The following is a 14,066-nucleotide window of genomic DNA, read 5'->3' as shown; positions in this document are numbered from 1 at the left end:
CAGCGGAAGCTCCAGCAAAGTACTTTTTAAATATTGCAGTAGTTCACCTCAGTAGACCCCAATTTGACAAGAAACATATGTATGAAATATAAAATATGAATCAGGTCTCAAAGACAACATTGCGGCGCGAGCGCATGTCAAGAACCCGCCAGAAATATAATTAAAGTCTGTGCACGTATTATACGACCCGTTTCGCGTGACTTACTTGATTGGCCGTGTGCTGCTGTTTTGGTTAGCAACAGGGAGGTTTCGGGAGTGTCTGCCATAGCATCTGTGAATAAATGACATCGTTTCAGTGGTGGTGTGGTCACGGGACCAATTGAATTTGTATCGCAAGTGAGTGTCCATTTTGTGCAGCAGTCAATCAGTGACATTCCAACGTGACCTTATAAAGAGACCGGGAGACGCTTCACTCAGGACCCTTCCCGAAGGGCAACATCAATCCCGCCCGTCTGTCGGATGTTTGCGGCATGTGTGCGTGTGTGTGTGTATACGTACGTACGTGTGTGTTCTCCAGAGTGCTGACATTCTATGACAAGCAAAGGCTGACAATGTCCTGACATTTTCCTTCTTGCTGCTTTGGTCCCCACCTGCATGTGTGAAAAAAAAGTCAAAAATGAAAACCAACAAAAAATAAATGTGGGGGATGTCAGGGGAAAAAATAAAATGCTGCATTTACATGGAAGAGTCGCCTTTTTCTGAGCAAATACAGATTTTGATTTTAGATGAAAAGGGGAGCAATCGTTGAGCCCTGCGGAACACCTCGGCGCAGCAGTTGTTGATGAAGATGAATTTTATTTGGGGATTTAACCTGTTCAAGTGGAAAACAAATATTTAAGTGACAAACATTCTATGTGGCCTTTTGGGATCAAATATAATGTTGCCTTTGTGTTGTAATAGTTTGAATGCATGATGCAACTTTAGGCACTCAAATTTCCATTTTTTTCCCCCACATTTGCAATTCTTGTGGCCAAATGTGTTTTGGTGTGTGGGTTGAGCTACTTGTTGCCTGGCTACAAGTTGTTCTGGACTTGAAGTTAAGTTGCTGCTCAGATAACTACGCTTGGTTTGACGCTGACCTTTTCCCAAAGCGGAACAAGCGACACGCCAGATACGGCCGCCACCCACTCCATATCTTATCGTTCTCAGGCACTCGCACCTCCCGCGACATCTTCCTGCCGCAAGAGCGTCTGTCGGCAGAGATAAAAAAAAAAAAAAACGAGCACAAAGACGATATAGATCGCGTGACCCGCCACCTGAACCGGCTTCTCCGGCGAGCGGGTTCATCCCAGAAATAGGTCACGCATAGTCAGACCACAAGAGCTCATATCACACGGGAGAAAAATTCAATTGATTAATCTTTACAGTCACACAGGTAGAAACTCGGAATTTTTTTTTTTTTTTTTTTTTAATCTAACAATGACACGCATGCTCGATTATTTTCAGTTAACCTTTTCCTAAAAGTCCATTTGAAAGAGTGACGGTATTCTTTCATCAAAATGAAGATCTGCAGTGTTTGTTGACAGCCGAACAAGGATTTTAACAGGCTTACGGGGAGATTTGGACTCGGGCCTCACAAATCCGAATACAAATGCCGCTGGAGTCGGGAAAGAACGTGTCAGAGAACACACGATTGAAGATGTTATTGGAGAGAATCAGATCGGGAGAGCAGGTGGATAACTTCTGTCATAGTTGATGAATCCCATCCGAGCGTGGATGCAAATGCCCCGGTTTCTTTATTAACGACGTCCTGACCTTTTTCCGCACGGTTTTCATCAGCCAACTCCAACGTCATCCCATTTCCACGCGCACCAGAACAATAAGCTCCACGGTGGGAAATATTGACCGCGGCAAATGGAAATGCTAATGGAGGAGTCCCAAAAGCCCAGAGGTGTTCCGCCTGCATGTCGAATGGAGATGAGGCTGGGGGATCTCTAGCGGGAAGAGAGGATGAAGAACAATAGATTTTCCAAAACAGATAAGTGGAGAAGCAACCCGAAGAAAGATAAACAAATCAATGACGCCTGTCGCTGATGATTTGTTTTTGTCATTTATTCCTTAACTGTACAGAGCAGACACAATGATACTGTAAATTGTTGACCAACTGATAACCTTACACATTTAAAACTAAAACGACACAACTGTTGTCTTATCGCCACACAAGCGCAAGTAGCGAGCGGTCTGTTGTTTCTTTTTTTTTTTTCTCCCCCCATTGCAAGCGTGTGCGGGATACAAAAAGGTTTAAAGATAAGAAGCTTCTCCGACTTCACATCGAAACCTCGCGGCCGCCTCGTCACGCTAATTAGCAAGAATTACTCGGCCGCGGTTGCCTTGAAATGGGTCGTCATTAACAACAACAGCACACAACGCTTACAAAAAAAAAAAAAAAAAAAATCACACCATTAAGCGCCATCATCACTAAAGTGTAAACTTTATCGAGGTCGAAGAGGCCCACCCGCCGCCGCTAACGAGCTTTTGGACACTAATAGGGATTAACGCGTCGCTCCATGTCAAACTAAAGAAGCAGCGCGAGCCGGCGGTCTAAATAAATGTCACTGTGATCAAATAAACATTTTAAAAGAGCAGAAGCATACAATTGTTGATCGTGAACATGTGTTGGTAATAGGAAAACAAATGTCTTCATGGCAAACATCTGTTTCTGACTAATAAGTGTGCGCTAGCATATGCGTGTCGACATTTCAAATTTCGTCGTCTATTCGATTCAGAATGCTAAAAAAAAAAAAACCACCGGCATCTGCATATTTAGAATGCTAATGCAGAAAAATATTGTTTGCACAATCCTGTGGACTCCTTAATGCTAAAAAAAAAATGGACTATGAACTTGACATGCTAATGTTCAAATCTTGTCTGTGGTCTTTGGAATGCTAATGCGATAAAATGCCATCTGTGGACTTAAGATGCTAAATTGTGCGTGGGGTCTTTGGAATATCAAATATCGAGTCGTTCGACATGGCGGGATGGACTCGGTGCCACTGACTCACTTTTCTAAAGTGCACCCAGTCACACTGTCAGCCATGTCAGTGACACACACAAGACTGTCTGCCCTCATAATAGCGTTCCTCGTCTCACAAAGGTTATCCGCCCCGCCCCCCCCCCCCCCGGTGTGCGTCAGCTGGTGTCGCAAAGTGTCGAGAAAGTGTGAAAAAAGAAAAGAAAAGGGGAGGGGTCGGATGTCACCTCGCTCGCCTTCCGCAGCCTGCTCGAAACGTTACCGACCTCGGAAAATGGGTTGTTGAGAATGTGGGTTGTCCTCTCTGGCTTTTAATGAGTCTAGTCTTTTAAAAGCAATGATTAAAAGGATGATTTGAAATGTCATTTCATTCTCCATTTGGATTTTTCAACAGCAAATGATCACAGCCTTCTTATTCCCCCCCCCCCCCCCCAGTATTGTCTGGACTTATGCGCAAGACTATTTGTCACTGCTGGCAGGTTTTGTTTTTTTCTTGGAGAAGGTTCCAGCTTGAATATATTAGTGTTAAAATAAACCGCAGCGGGTGCATCTTATTCGCAGCAAATTGTTCAGCAACAAAACAAATGCGAAGGAACAAATAAAAACTTCTTTATTTGGAGACTTTTGAATTGACAATTTCGATGCCTCGAGCCTCACGTTTTTTTTTCTGATGGTGATGTTATTTGTGGTATGGTGTTCCGCAGGGTTCAACTTCGGGGCCCCTGCTGTTGCGGACTACGATACATGCTAAAAACAGTAATAGTATGATCCAATTTTTTTTTTTTTCCCTCCCTGCGACCATTCATCATGGTAAAAGTAGTGCTGCAACGCGGCCAGCTCATTTGGGATTCCTGCCTGGCTGTTTTGGGCATGAGAGACATCATCTGGCTGAGGGGACGCCATGCTTACTGATGAGGCTTTACTGGCGTGATGCAAGCGCCCTCATGCATTTTTCATCACGAGCGGCTGCCGTGTCTAACGTGGGCCGGCATTAATGTGACGCGAGTGCAAGGGCGACGTTAAAAAAAAGTACAACACTCTACCTTTAGGGTTCTTGGAAATGCTGCGATCCCATCAAAGGTTGAAGAATGCCGTCTCCGCGAGAGAAGGCTCGTATGTACGGCGGACACGTTGAGCTAAATGCTACACGCGTTAGCATTATGCGCTCCCTCATTTACAGGTCTGGGTTGCGGATGCTTTTTATGTCGCTAAGCACGAGGTTCCGGTAGCGTCTTTCAAGGAGCTCCATGAAATCCAGGTAGTCACAGAACCTGAAGCCCTGGATGGGTTCCTCCTGCCAAGACAAAGTGTTTGGATTACAATGTAACATGGTAACTGTTAACTCGCACGCCTTGAAAAAAAAATCCCCACCATTTGAAAACCATTTCGCTTGCATTTCAACAGGGGGGGGGGGGGGGGGGGGGGGTGCGTGGACTTTTAATATCCACGGAAATGGGGAATTTTCAACTCCACTCACTGCTGTGACTTTGGTGTCACCGCTGCGTGTAGATACTTTCTTTCCCACATCAGACTTTCCCACACTGGTACACCACGTACGTCCCACATATGGCACAGCTGTGTACACACTTTCCCAAAGCTGTACACGTACTTCACGCGGCGCTACGTGCGCATCCCCACAGCTCGGTATGGATGCCCCGCGGTGGTTCGTCGAGCGGTTAAGTTTCTCCTCGCAGACTTACGACAGCTCCGACACATTGTCTGCCTTTTCAATTTTTAATTTGGATGAAATATAGATATTACTCCTTGTGAAACAGGCCTCGTGCGAATATATGTGTGTGTAAATGTAAAAAATCCACCCCTCACGATGTTCCCACAGACATAAGAGACGAGAAGATGGCAATATCTAAAAGTGAATGCTTCAATTCAGGATAAGGACAGCGTAAAACTCTTAACGCACGCTTTTGTCTACGGCCACAGCCGTATCTGATGATGGCGCTCATTAGGCTGGCTAACTGCTCTTTTATTCACAGGAAGTGGAGAAGCGGCGACAAGACAAATTCAAATCGAGTCGAAAACGAGTTTTCCGGTCCCGGCGGCTCACCTTGAGGAAAACCTGCACGTTCCGAGCTTGCGTCTGCTGAAGCAGAAGCGGCTGCAGATGTTTGAGGACGGCCAGGCAGGCGTACACTTGGTAGTCGGCTCCCATCAGTACGCACGTGCACACGTAGTGACAGATCTCGGGCCAATCCAGAAAGTTCCAGAAGCACTGAGTCAACCAGTGGATACATATCTGTGTGTCGAGATGAGAGCTTTGTTTAGAGTACACAAGTCAACACGTCTGGAGTGTAATTGGAGACCGTGCTGACTCTGAAACATTTGCGAAGAAGCGAAAGGAAAGGAGGCTCGAATATTAAAACGGGATTATGGGATGCCGAGGCGAGCACGCTCGGCGTTTATTTGTATTCAGGCAACATCGCGTCCACTCGCTCTTTTCAAACCTTGAAACCCAAATTCCATTTTAAAGCTTGATGGCTTTCTTGGCTCTCCCCCTTAATTCCAATTTTGTATGTCTAACGGTTACAAATCTTTTCCTCACGCACGCACGCACGCCTCCTCAGGTGCGTGGGGGCGTTTGAAAAGCGGCGTGGAGTTGAAGGCTGAGAGGCACCGAGGTGGGTTCTTGAAGAGAGGGGAGCCGAGCTGAATGTTAAGTCGCCGACTCTGGGAGTCTGAGGTGCTAAATTGTCGGGACGTGAGGACACATAAAAAAGGAGCGTGACCTGTGAAGGAGTGAAAGCCGACATCCTGAACGCGGCGTGCACCAGCGGAAGTTGCTCCTTCAGCAGCATCTCCACCCAGTGAGCCGAGCACCAATATAGCGGCGGCATTCCCGACTCGGCCACACGCGGCGGAAGCTCCACCTGAGTCCGTAGGTACATTTTTGGACAGTAAATATTAGCTTTGTTTTTTTTTTTGGTTATCTAAAAACGAGGACTCACCGACGCGTGTACGCTAGCTGGCCAAATGAGGGCAGAAGTGAGCAGAGAGGAAAGATTGCGCAACACCATCAGTGATCGCCGCCAGTCTCCAGACAGCATCAGGAACACCGTCGACGTCAACCAATCGTGGCCGGGATATTCTTCCTGATAGCTGACTGGCGTCCTGACTCAAGGATGTATATTTTCCAAAATTGTGTTTCATGGCAAACTGTGTGAAAGTCGATCTGGGGTTGTTGTTTTTTTTTTTTTGCCTTCTGATCATTTTTTGACTGGCAAGTAATATAATAAACAGGACAAAAGCGGCGATTTGTTTGGCGAGGGTGCCGGCGGGCAACCGAGCGGCAAATAACAAACAGCTAAACATCACTTTGACGGTGACTGACTGCCTCATCAATCCGCAATGCGCTGTCGACTTGCCACAGAATTCCAAATGAAGCGCGGCCCCCGTCGAAAGCGACATTTTTCATCTCGAATGCGAGCGCATCAAAGGGAATCAAACAGAAAATCGGATGGCCTCTTTCCTTCGGCTTCGTCGGGAAAATCAACGTCGCTCGGTACAAATTGTACTTTTTAACGTGGCAAATCCTTCATTTAAAATCCCCATGTTAAAATTTAAACTCCTGTTTTGAAACACTAAACCACAACAAGGATACGCAGTGGAGAGGACTTTCTTCGCCGGGAAAGGAAATTCTTAATGTGCTTCATGAGGAGCGTTAGGTGGCCCGCCGCCTCTTCTTGGCTGAGCAGTTTGAGGGCGAAGCCGTATCTGGAAGAAAGAAAAAAAAAAAAAACCCCAAAACAAATAAATATAAGAATCATACGGAATAAATGATGAATCTGTGTTTTAATTAGGCTGTGTATTAATCAAGTGGAAGAACTTCAATAAATGGGTTTTGTTTCATTCCCTTCATTTTGGGGATGGTCTCATTATTAAAACATCATGAACATCAAATGTCGATGACATTTAAGATCTTTTTCCCCTCATAAAAAATTGAAAACGGCAGAGCTGGAAAAGTACACAGAAAACAAGTGGAAGTGGATATGACTTGCGAATCCAAAACAAAAAAAACGCCGGCCGATATACCTAAGGCAGACGTCCGTGCCGAGCGTTTCCACAGGAGACAGCGCCGCCGCGTCCGCGCTCATCTCCGGCTCTGCACGACAATTACAAAAAACACAAGCGGCAATTACGACTGGCATCGCTCATAAAAAGGATGGAAGCTTTGAATCTGATTGAATGGCCAGGACGTGTGGAGTGCCTCAAGGGGTCAATCCTTGAACCCCTTTAAATTTCTACAAGACTGGGAGTACTCGGAACAGGTGCTGGTGGAGGTTGCTGTTATGATGCCCGCATAAAAGCTGCTCTGCTTTTCAAAGGGAAGCGTCCGCCTCCGAGCGCCACGGACGGCGAGGAGGGCTGACGTGACAGAGGTTAATGCTCGCCAAATGAGTCTGCTCTCGGCACACAATGAGAGCACTCGAGAAGGGCTGAGGCACTGGGCTCATAGCCAAGACACACACACACACACACACAAACAGCCCGTTCCTTTCCGACACTCCTAAGCTGTTATTTGCGGGGATTGATTATAAGAATTATAAGAAAAAGACCCGAGTGTGTATTTTTAAGCGTGCGCCTAAAGCACAAGTGTCCAAAGCTTATACATCAACGCCTTAAGATAGGAGCAGTTATTTGGCCCGTGTTTCGCTTCTTATATAATATGCAAGGATGCATCAACCTCAGTTAAAAATGTCTCCTGATCTTTTTTTTTTTTTTTTTCCTGAGAAGAATAGTAGAGTGTTGCTAATAACGTCACGTCCGTCGTTGCTTGATGAGATGGGTGGCGGACGACTTCATCAATTAGGAAAGGTGTCAATATTCCGATAGGTCACGCAGTGGCGGATGCCCTCGTTTATTATTTCCTGGCGACGGCGATTTCCTGAGGTTGGCAATTAAAATGGACTGCATTTTTATTTATTGATGTGGACGGTTAATATTGCATATTTACTCACATTTGGATTGTCATTTAATCATCTTAAAAGCCGAATTGTTGAACCGGCTGGCATTAGGCGGTGCGGGTGTGCCTAATGAAGTGTCCACGGAAGACCCATTTGAGCTGTTCACCTCAGCCGCTGTGAAAAGATCTCCTCAGGTGCTTGATATTGTGAATTTAATTTGTGAAAATTGCGGGGATGACTTGAAAAAATGCGTAATTAGCGCAGAGATGCCGTTGGGAATGTAGGCGCGCAGGTTTGAGCTGGGAGATCCACTAATTAGCGCTGCATCATCATCATCATCATCATCGGTAGGTTGTTTTACCCCCGGCTAGTAAACAGTCAGCCGCTGACAAGCCCGCACTGGTTTAAAAAAAAAAAAAAAAATTCCAAGGCAAGAAAAAGATTTTGCTCGTTTTGGGTGCTAGTTTTGTAAATGTGCATTTTCAATTACAGTCAGAGTGTTTGCATTTTTCTTTGGGGTGCCGCCTCTCAGCTACCAGTTCTCTTTTTACCCGAAAGCCACGCATATCATCTGGAGAAGAAAAGGCGTGACTTGCTTGGCCGCTGCCCTTTAGCCACCGTTCTCACGTCCGACTTGTCAAGAAGAAGGAGAAGGAGCGGCCGGCCGGCGTCGCACTCACTGACCTTTGTTGTACTCGGGCGGGGAGAAGAAACGCTCCGTGGAACATTTGGACAGATGGAACACAACCTTCTCCAGAAGGTCAGCCAGCACTGTGAATGAAAACAAACACGAGCAAGCACACACACAAATGAGATTGCGACACAAGAGACGGGAGCTCATTTTAAATATGGTAGAAATGTGTTATTTGGGAATAGGTAAAACATACACTTCCAAATTTGCCAGTCCCCCCCCCTAAAAAAATTCCACACATCCTTTGCACGCTAAGCGCTAATGGCGACACGGTGGCAACAAACAATCGAGCGTGGGATAAAGTGACGGTGGAAAGGGGCTTAATTGATTTGTCATTATTGTTAAGTGCTACAATTTTGCTGCAATGAAGGGTTGTTAAAAGGCAACGACACGCCAGCCGGCGGTTAATGGCGGCCCAAATAAGAGCAGAGGTGGGAAACGCCGGGTATAAATCGTCAGCCCGCCTTAATAAACGCTCGCCGTAAAACGAGGAGGAGCGGGCGGGCTTAGTGCACACTTGGTGCCAAGCCGACACCCACTTTCGGCGTGACTTGCTTTTTTTTTTTTTTGGGTGCCGCTGAGTCACGGCCGCAGTTAACGGGAGCGAGCGTGACATTTGAAAAGGACCCGCCGCCATTTCTTGAAAGCTCCCCCACTATGTGCGCGTAACCACGTCGTTGGCATTTCATCATCAAGTCATCATCGCCTTACCTGTGGCGCTCAAGTGGCCGGCCGTCACGACTTTGCGGTAGAGCCGGCGGCACGTCTCCATCCAGTCGTCTCGGGCCGACGTCAGGAAGTCCGTCATCTCGGGTTCTGTTCAATGAAAACACCACGTCGGTTCCTGCACCCGCGTCCAAACACACGGAAGGGGGAAACTCACCCAGCGGGTTCTGTTGGCTTCTCGGTGGGTCTAAAGTGTAGCAGGTGGGCGGAGGGAATGATGAAAACATGGGCCAAGGATACGGAGCATCTCCCTGAACAGGATACAAAGAGAGACCACTTTTCAAAACAGCTGATAATGTTCCATTTCTTCCAAAAACATATCACAGCTATATTTTCCAACAAGGAGGCCGAAACAGAAGAGCGGTGCAATTTGAATCGAGCCGAGAGCTTCCTGTTGGGAGCGTGTCACATCCTCTCTGTGACCGCCGCTTAAAATGAAACCCCATTTTCTGTTCTCTGAAACCAGACCTGAATAATTGATAAGCAATCCCCATCCCTGCCAGGCTGCCGGTCTCAAACACGCAATGAAGCGTTCTCGCCGATTAAAAAAAAGGGGGACGTTAATACCCGACGCAAGCGAGTCGATTTTCTTCTCGGGTTGGTGAGGCTGACCTGCCGCAATGCCCGCGGGGGGAGTCTCCTCTCGGATGGGCCTCCGACCAGGGCGACGCGAACCAGCACGTGGTTCCGTTCCACCGATACGTTGTCCAGGATGAAGCTCCTGAGGAAAGGACAGTTTTTGTGTAGCTGGGTCTGGTCTCACATCAAAAGATTCCATGAATGATTTTTAATCAATTCTCTGGTGCTTTTAGAAGCCCATTCCAAGTTTTTTTTCTATTTCTTTAAAAAGGTGCCCTGTGAAAAGTCCAATTACAGAAACGGAGAATGAAAACCATAAACGAGAGTCAGCGCAGTACATTATCGCCACGCGAGGGAAGCTCGCCGTTAACGCCTCTCGTCGGGTTTGTGAATTCTCCGACATGAGCGCCTTTTAAGACTGAACGCTAACTGCTTCGGTTCCGACCTCGGGAGCAATTTGGACTCGAAAATTGGCAAGGAGGCGGAGACGATGCGTTCTGCTCACGCCGGAGAGTCGCTCAAAGAAGTACATTCAAACGAAAGGCGTCTCGAAAGATATTATTGTGGCAGCCACAATTGGCTTCGGTGGGACCCAAGACCATGATGATGATGATGCGGAGAAATGAACAAGCCGCCGTGTCGCCCGACGCGCTAACACGAGTCGTGCTTTTAAGGTCATTTACACGCCGGTGGCAGATGGTCTCGGAACTTTCTGATTTCCTGTCGGCTTTATTTCATCGTAGGCAAATCATTTCTCCCGCCTGGTTTCGACCCTTCCAAATGTTTCCGGGTACTCTGGCTTGTCTCCGCACACCTGTCGTGACTCAGTCGGTGTCTTGTGTAACACGGAGACCTTTAGCGCTGCATTAGCAAAGCCCCCTCAAGGTGAGCGGGAACGCATGCCCACATCAAAACGTCAAATTTGGCAGCCTCCAAATGTTTCACAAGTAGGCGAACGGCGAGCCTGCTGAGCTTTTGGCATTTGCGCTCAATGTGCTCCGGCGGTTAGCCACAACCTTCTGCCACTTTAACCTTTTACTCAAAAACACAAGAGGGCTTAGCCGCGTAGCCGGCAAAAAAAAAAAATATTCACAGTCGTGAGTAAGAACGTAAAAGTAGACGTCAACTACTGTGACTGCGCTGAATATGCACGGTGGGTTAGTTCCTACTCGTTGCCGCCGTTCCGGTCGATCACGTTGTCCCTCTGGCCTTGCAGCAACGTGTTGCAGATATCGTACTGGCTCTCGAGAAGCAGAAAAGAGTCCAGACTCGAGCACAGCGCGCTCAGCAATCTACAAAAACAGAGACAATCAAATAATAGTCACATATTAATATATTCTTTATCCTCTGCGGTTTTAAAAATAATAATGGGGGTGGGATTTTGGGAAGGCTGGAACGGATTCATGTTATTTGCATTCATTTGAATGAGGAAAAATGACTTGAGTTACGAGTGGATGGTAAAATTAATATTGCATCTTAAGGCGCCAGTCTAATATGATATGCTAAAAGGATATGAAAGAAAATGTTGGCCCACTTAAAGAAGCCGAAGCAGCAGCACAAAGTCCCTCAAACTGTGCTCAAGTGTCACACTGGCTACCATTCACGCCAACAATCCCAGTCCATTTCTAGAGAGTCATGAATGTCTACGAGAAGCGGATTAGCGAAGCCAATTTTCTCCGGCAGCTTCACTAGCGAGCTTTGTAAAAAAAAAAAAGAAAAGGGGGGAGGGTGACTGGAAGTGGGGGAATCCCCGCGAGAAGCCTTCATGGTTCATTTTCAAATGCTGGTAATGATGCCCAGCTTAAACATTCTGCTGAGACAAGCTGTGGAATAACCGCGGCGCTGCTCGGGCTTTGTACTTTACAAACCTCAACACTAAAAATACAAGGGATCACATCTAAATTCTAAGGAGTACCGAGTCCTTCGGCTGACCCGCGAGTACTGTTTGCTACGCAGCACAGAACATTTGCTCGCTACGTAACCTGCAAAAAAATCAAAAGCCGAGCGTCCCTGTTGTATTGTCTTCCCTTTCGTGGCAGTTGGCGAATAGACGTCATGGCGCTTTACCGCCACCGGCTGACGTTTCATTAACAATGCAAAAGAGGCAATTTCAATAACGCGGCACCGCTCGTCCGATGGATCTGAGCAGTACCTAATCGAGTGTCCAGTAAGCGCACAGGATGCTGTTGTTAAAATGTGCCCGAGTGCGGGACGGACATTTGACTGACAAGCGCTCTCAGTCACTTTGACAGCGGCCAAGTGAAAGGCTGCCAGCTTGTCAAGCTCCACGACCTCTCTCCCCCGTTTAAAAACGACGCTGGGAGAAGCAAAGCTGTTAGCGCTTTGTCCGATAAGCTTTCCCCCCCCCGACGTGTTCTCCTCACTCATAAGTCTGCTGGACATCTCGCCGCGTCAGCCAACACTTTCCAAATCATATGTTGTGGACATTTGGAATAGTGTGGCGGCAGGTGAATGTTTTTTTTTAAGGCTGTGCACAAGGGACGGGATCTTTTTTTTTTTTTTTTTTTTTTTTTTAATTGCATGGCGAGTGTCCTAAGAGGAGCATATAATACTTTTTCTGTTAAGTCTGCTTCTGAATGACAGTGCTGATCTTCCCTACAAATATGTGCAGTGTTAATGCATGCATTGCATAAAAAAAATAAAAAAAAACGGGACAAAATTTACGTTCCGCGCCAGCGCACACGCACACTCGCCGTGCATTAATCCATCACCAGCGGGGAGGGCGTAGCAATCGATGCAGGCCCGGGCGAGCGCCGGTTGCCATGGCAGCAAACAGAGAAGACATTTGGGCTCTTCATCTTCGTCGAGAGGCTTACTTTTATGGAGTGTTTCAACACAACGCCGGCGTATTAAAAAGATAGCAGAACAAGATGCGCCTTAAGAAGTCCAACGATTAAAAGTGACGTGAGACATCAGAAAATCTGGCGGGACTTTGGGAAAAGGTGGAATTTTAACCGTCGTGGGCTGCTCTTGTTTTTGGTGACTGCGATGCTTGGCTCTCACCTCAGGCCGAACGTGTGCGACTGCTCGTAGTGGAAGAGGGAACGGATCTTGGTGGCGGAATTCACAGCAATCAGCCTGTCGATCAAGTCCTGTGGAGCACAGTGGGAGGCTGAGAACATCACACATTTGAGGTGGAAGCCCTGCGTGTTGAAGACAAAAGCCACGCTTGCAAATTCCTCTCCTCGTCAAAGGAGCAAACATGCCCTCAAATGGATGAAAGAGGAATTGGAGGCAACTTTAATGACTGGATATATGTGTGTGTGGGAAATAGAGAGAGGATTCAATTAAAAGGCATTGCCCATTAAAGTTCAAAAGAAGTGGTAGTACTTCAACGTTAAAAAGCGCTAAACTGCACGAAGCGATATTTAGCGGCAATACGTCTGTCCGAATAAAGTACCGCAAATCACTTGAACATAGTTCCGTGGCAAACAAATGCCACAAGATGGCGCCAAACATGTGTATTTGTGTTGGCTCACTCACAGGCACGGAGCTTGGCACTTCCCTCAGTGTGTATTCACTCTTGTTGGCCAAAGGTTGTCCAGAAAGCAGCTGCCACACGGACTGAGAGGACGACAGCAAGTTGACCAGCGACAGGAAGGACTGCAAATTACACACAAAGCGACCGACCCAGTTTCACACAAAACCCACGCAGAAATCACAAAGGCCATTTCTAGCCGCAGTGGTTGTCAGTACCTTGAGGCAGCTCCTGTCGATGGCTTCCATGGGTGTGGATTTGGGTCGGACCGCCCTGGCATCCTCGCTGCCGCACTCCAGCGCCGACCACAGCTCCAGAACCAGGGCCCGCACAAAGCCTGGCACACGACAACACCTATGTGTTATTTTGACTCCAGTCCCCCAATCCACATCAAGAATTAAATCGGTGCGGTCTATTTTTTTTTTGCAATCTTTAGTGTTTTTATATGAGTGCCACCTACAGGATTGGAGTGGAACAACAACTGTGGAGTTGTACCTGAGCGCTGCAGAGCCACGGCGCCCGCCGCCGTGGCCGCCAACTGCGTTACTATGACACCATAACCAAACTTCTCACAACGGCTCACCTGAAAAAAAATAAATAGTGGAGAAATCAGTAAATGAAACATGTTTGAAAACATACCTGAGAGAAAATTTGTCAGTGGAACGTTTTTTGGGAATCCAATTA

The 14,066-nt window shown here is 47.0% G+C and overlaps 1 protein-coding gene across 4 annotated transcripts in view; it reads right to left on the bottom strand.

Annotated features, from left to right (window-relative positions):
• Window positions 1-823: 823 nt before the first annotated feature.
• The window catches only part of tbc1d32 (TBC1 domain family, member 32), a 28,926-nt gene continuing 15,683 nt past the window's right edge, over window positions 824-14,066 (bottom strand). The window contains exons 28-43 of one of the 4 annotated variants that reach the window (XM_085937180.1): window positions 13,878-13,965; window positions 13,601-13,719; window positions 13,388-13,507; window positions 12,908-12,996; window positions 11,053-11,175; window positions 9,872-10,025; window positions 9,462-9,555; window positions 9,290-9,394; window positions 8,572-8,658; window positions 7,016-7,085; window positions 6,585-6,697; window positions 5,932-6,086; window positions 5,713-5,853; window positions 5,034-5,222; window positions 4,015-4,265; window positions 824-1,934 (exon numbers count right to left, since the gene is read on the bottom strand). In XM_085937180.1, coding sequence (XP_085793306.1) covers window positions 4,146-4,265; window positions 5,034-5,222; window positions 5,713-5,853; window positions 5,932-6,086; window positions 6,585-6,697; window positions 7,016-7,085; window positions 8,572-8,658; window positions 9,290-9,394; window positions 9,462-9,555; window positions 9,872-10,025; window positions 11,053-11,175; window positions 12,908-12,996; window positions 13,388-13,507; window positions 13,601-13,719; window positions 13,878-13,965 — 1,767 coding nt within the window. In that variant the 3' untranslated portion in view covers window positions 824-1,934; window positions 4,015-4,145. Of the gene's footprint in view, window positions 1,935-3,418; window positions 4,266-5,033; window positions 5,223-5,712; window positions 5,854-5,931; window positions 6,087-6,584; window positions 6,698-7,015; window positions 7,086-8,571; window positions 8,659-9,289; window positions 9,395-9,461; window positions 9,556-9,871; window positions 10,026-11,052; window positions 11,176-12,907; window positions 12,997-13,387; window positions 13,508-13,600; window positions 13,720-13,877; window positions 13,966-14,066 lie in introns of those variants that run through there. The other 3 variants (XM_085937182.1, XM_085937183.1, XM_085937181.1) reach the window with 3 other exon arrangements.

This window comes from Syngnathus leptorhynchus, chromosome 18, assembly GCF_054491065.1.
Source record: "Syngnathus leptorhynchus isolate UIUO chromosome 18, UIUO_Slep, whole genome shotgun sequence".
NCBI lineage: Eukaryota > Metazoa > Chordata > Actinopteri > Syngnathiformes > Syngnathidae > Syngnathus > Syngnathus leptorhynchus.
This window is presented reverse-complemented; position numbering and strand designations above follow the sequence as displayed.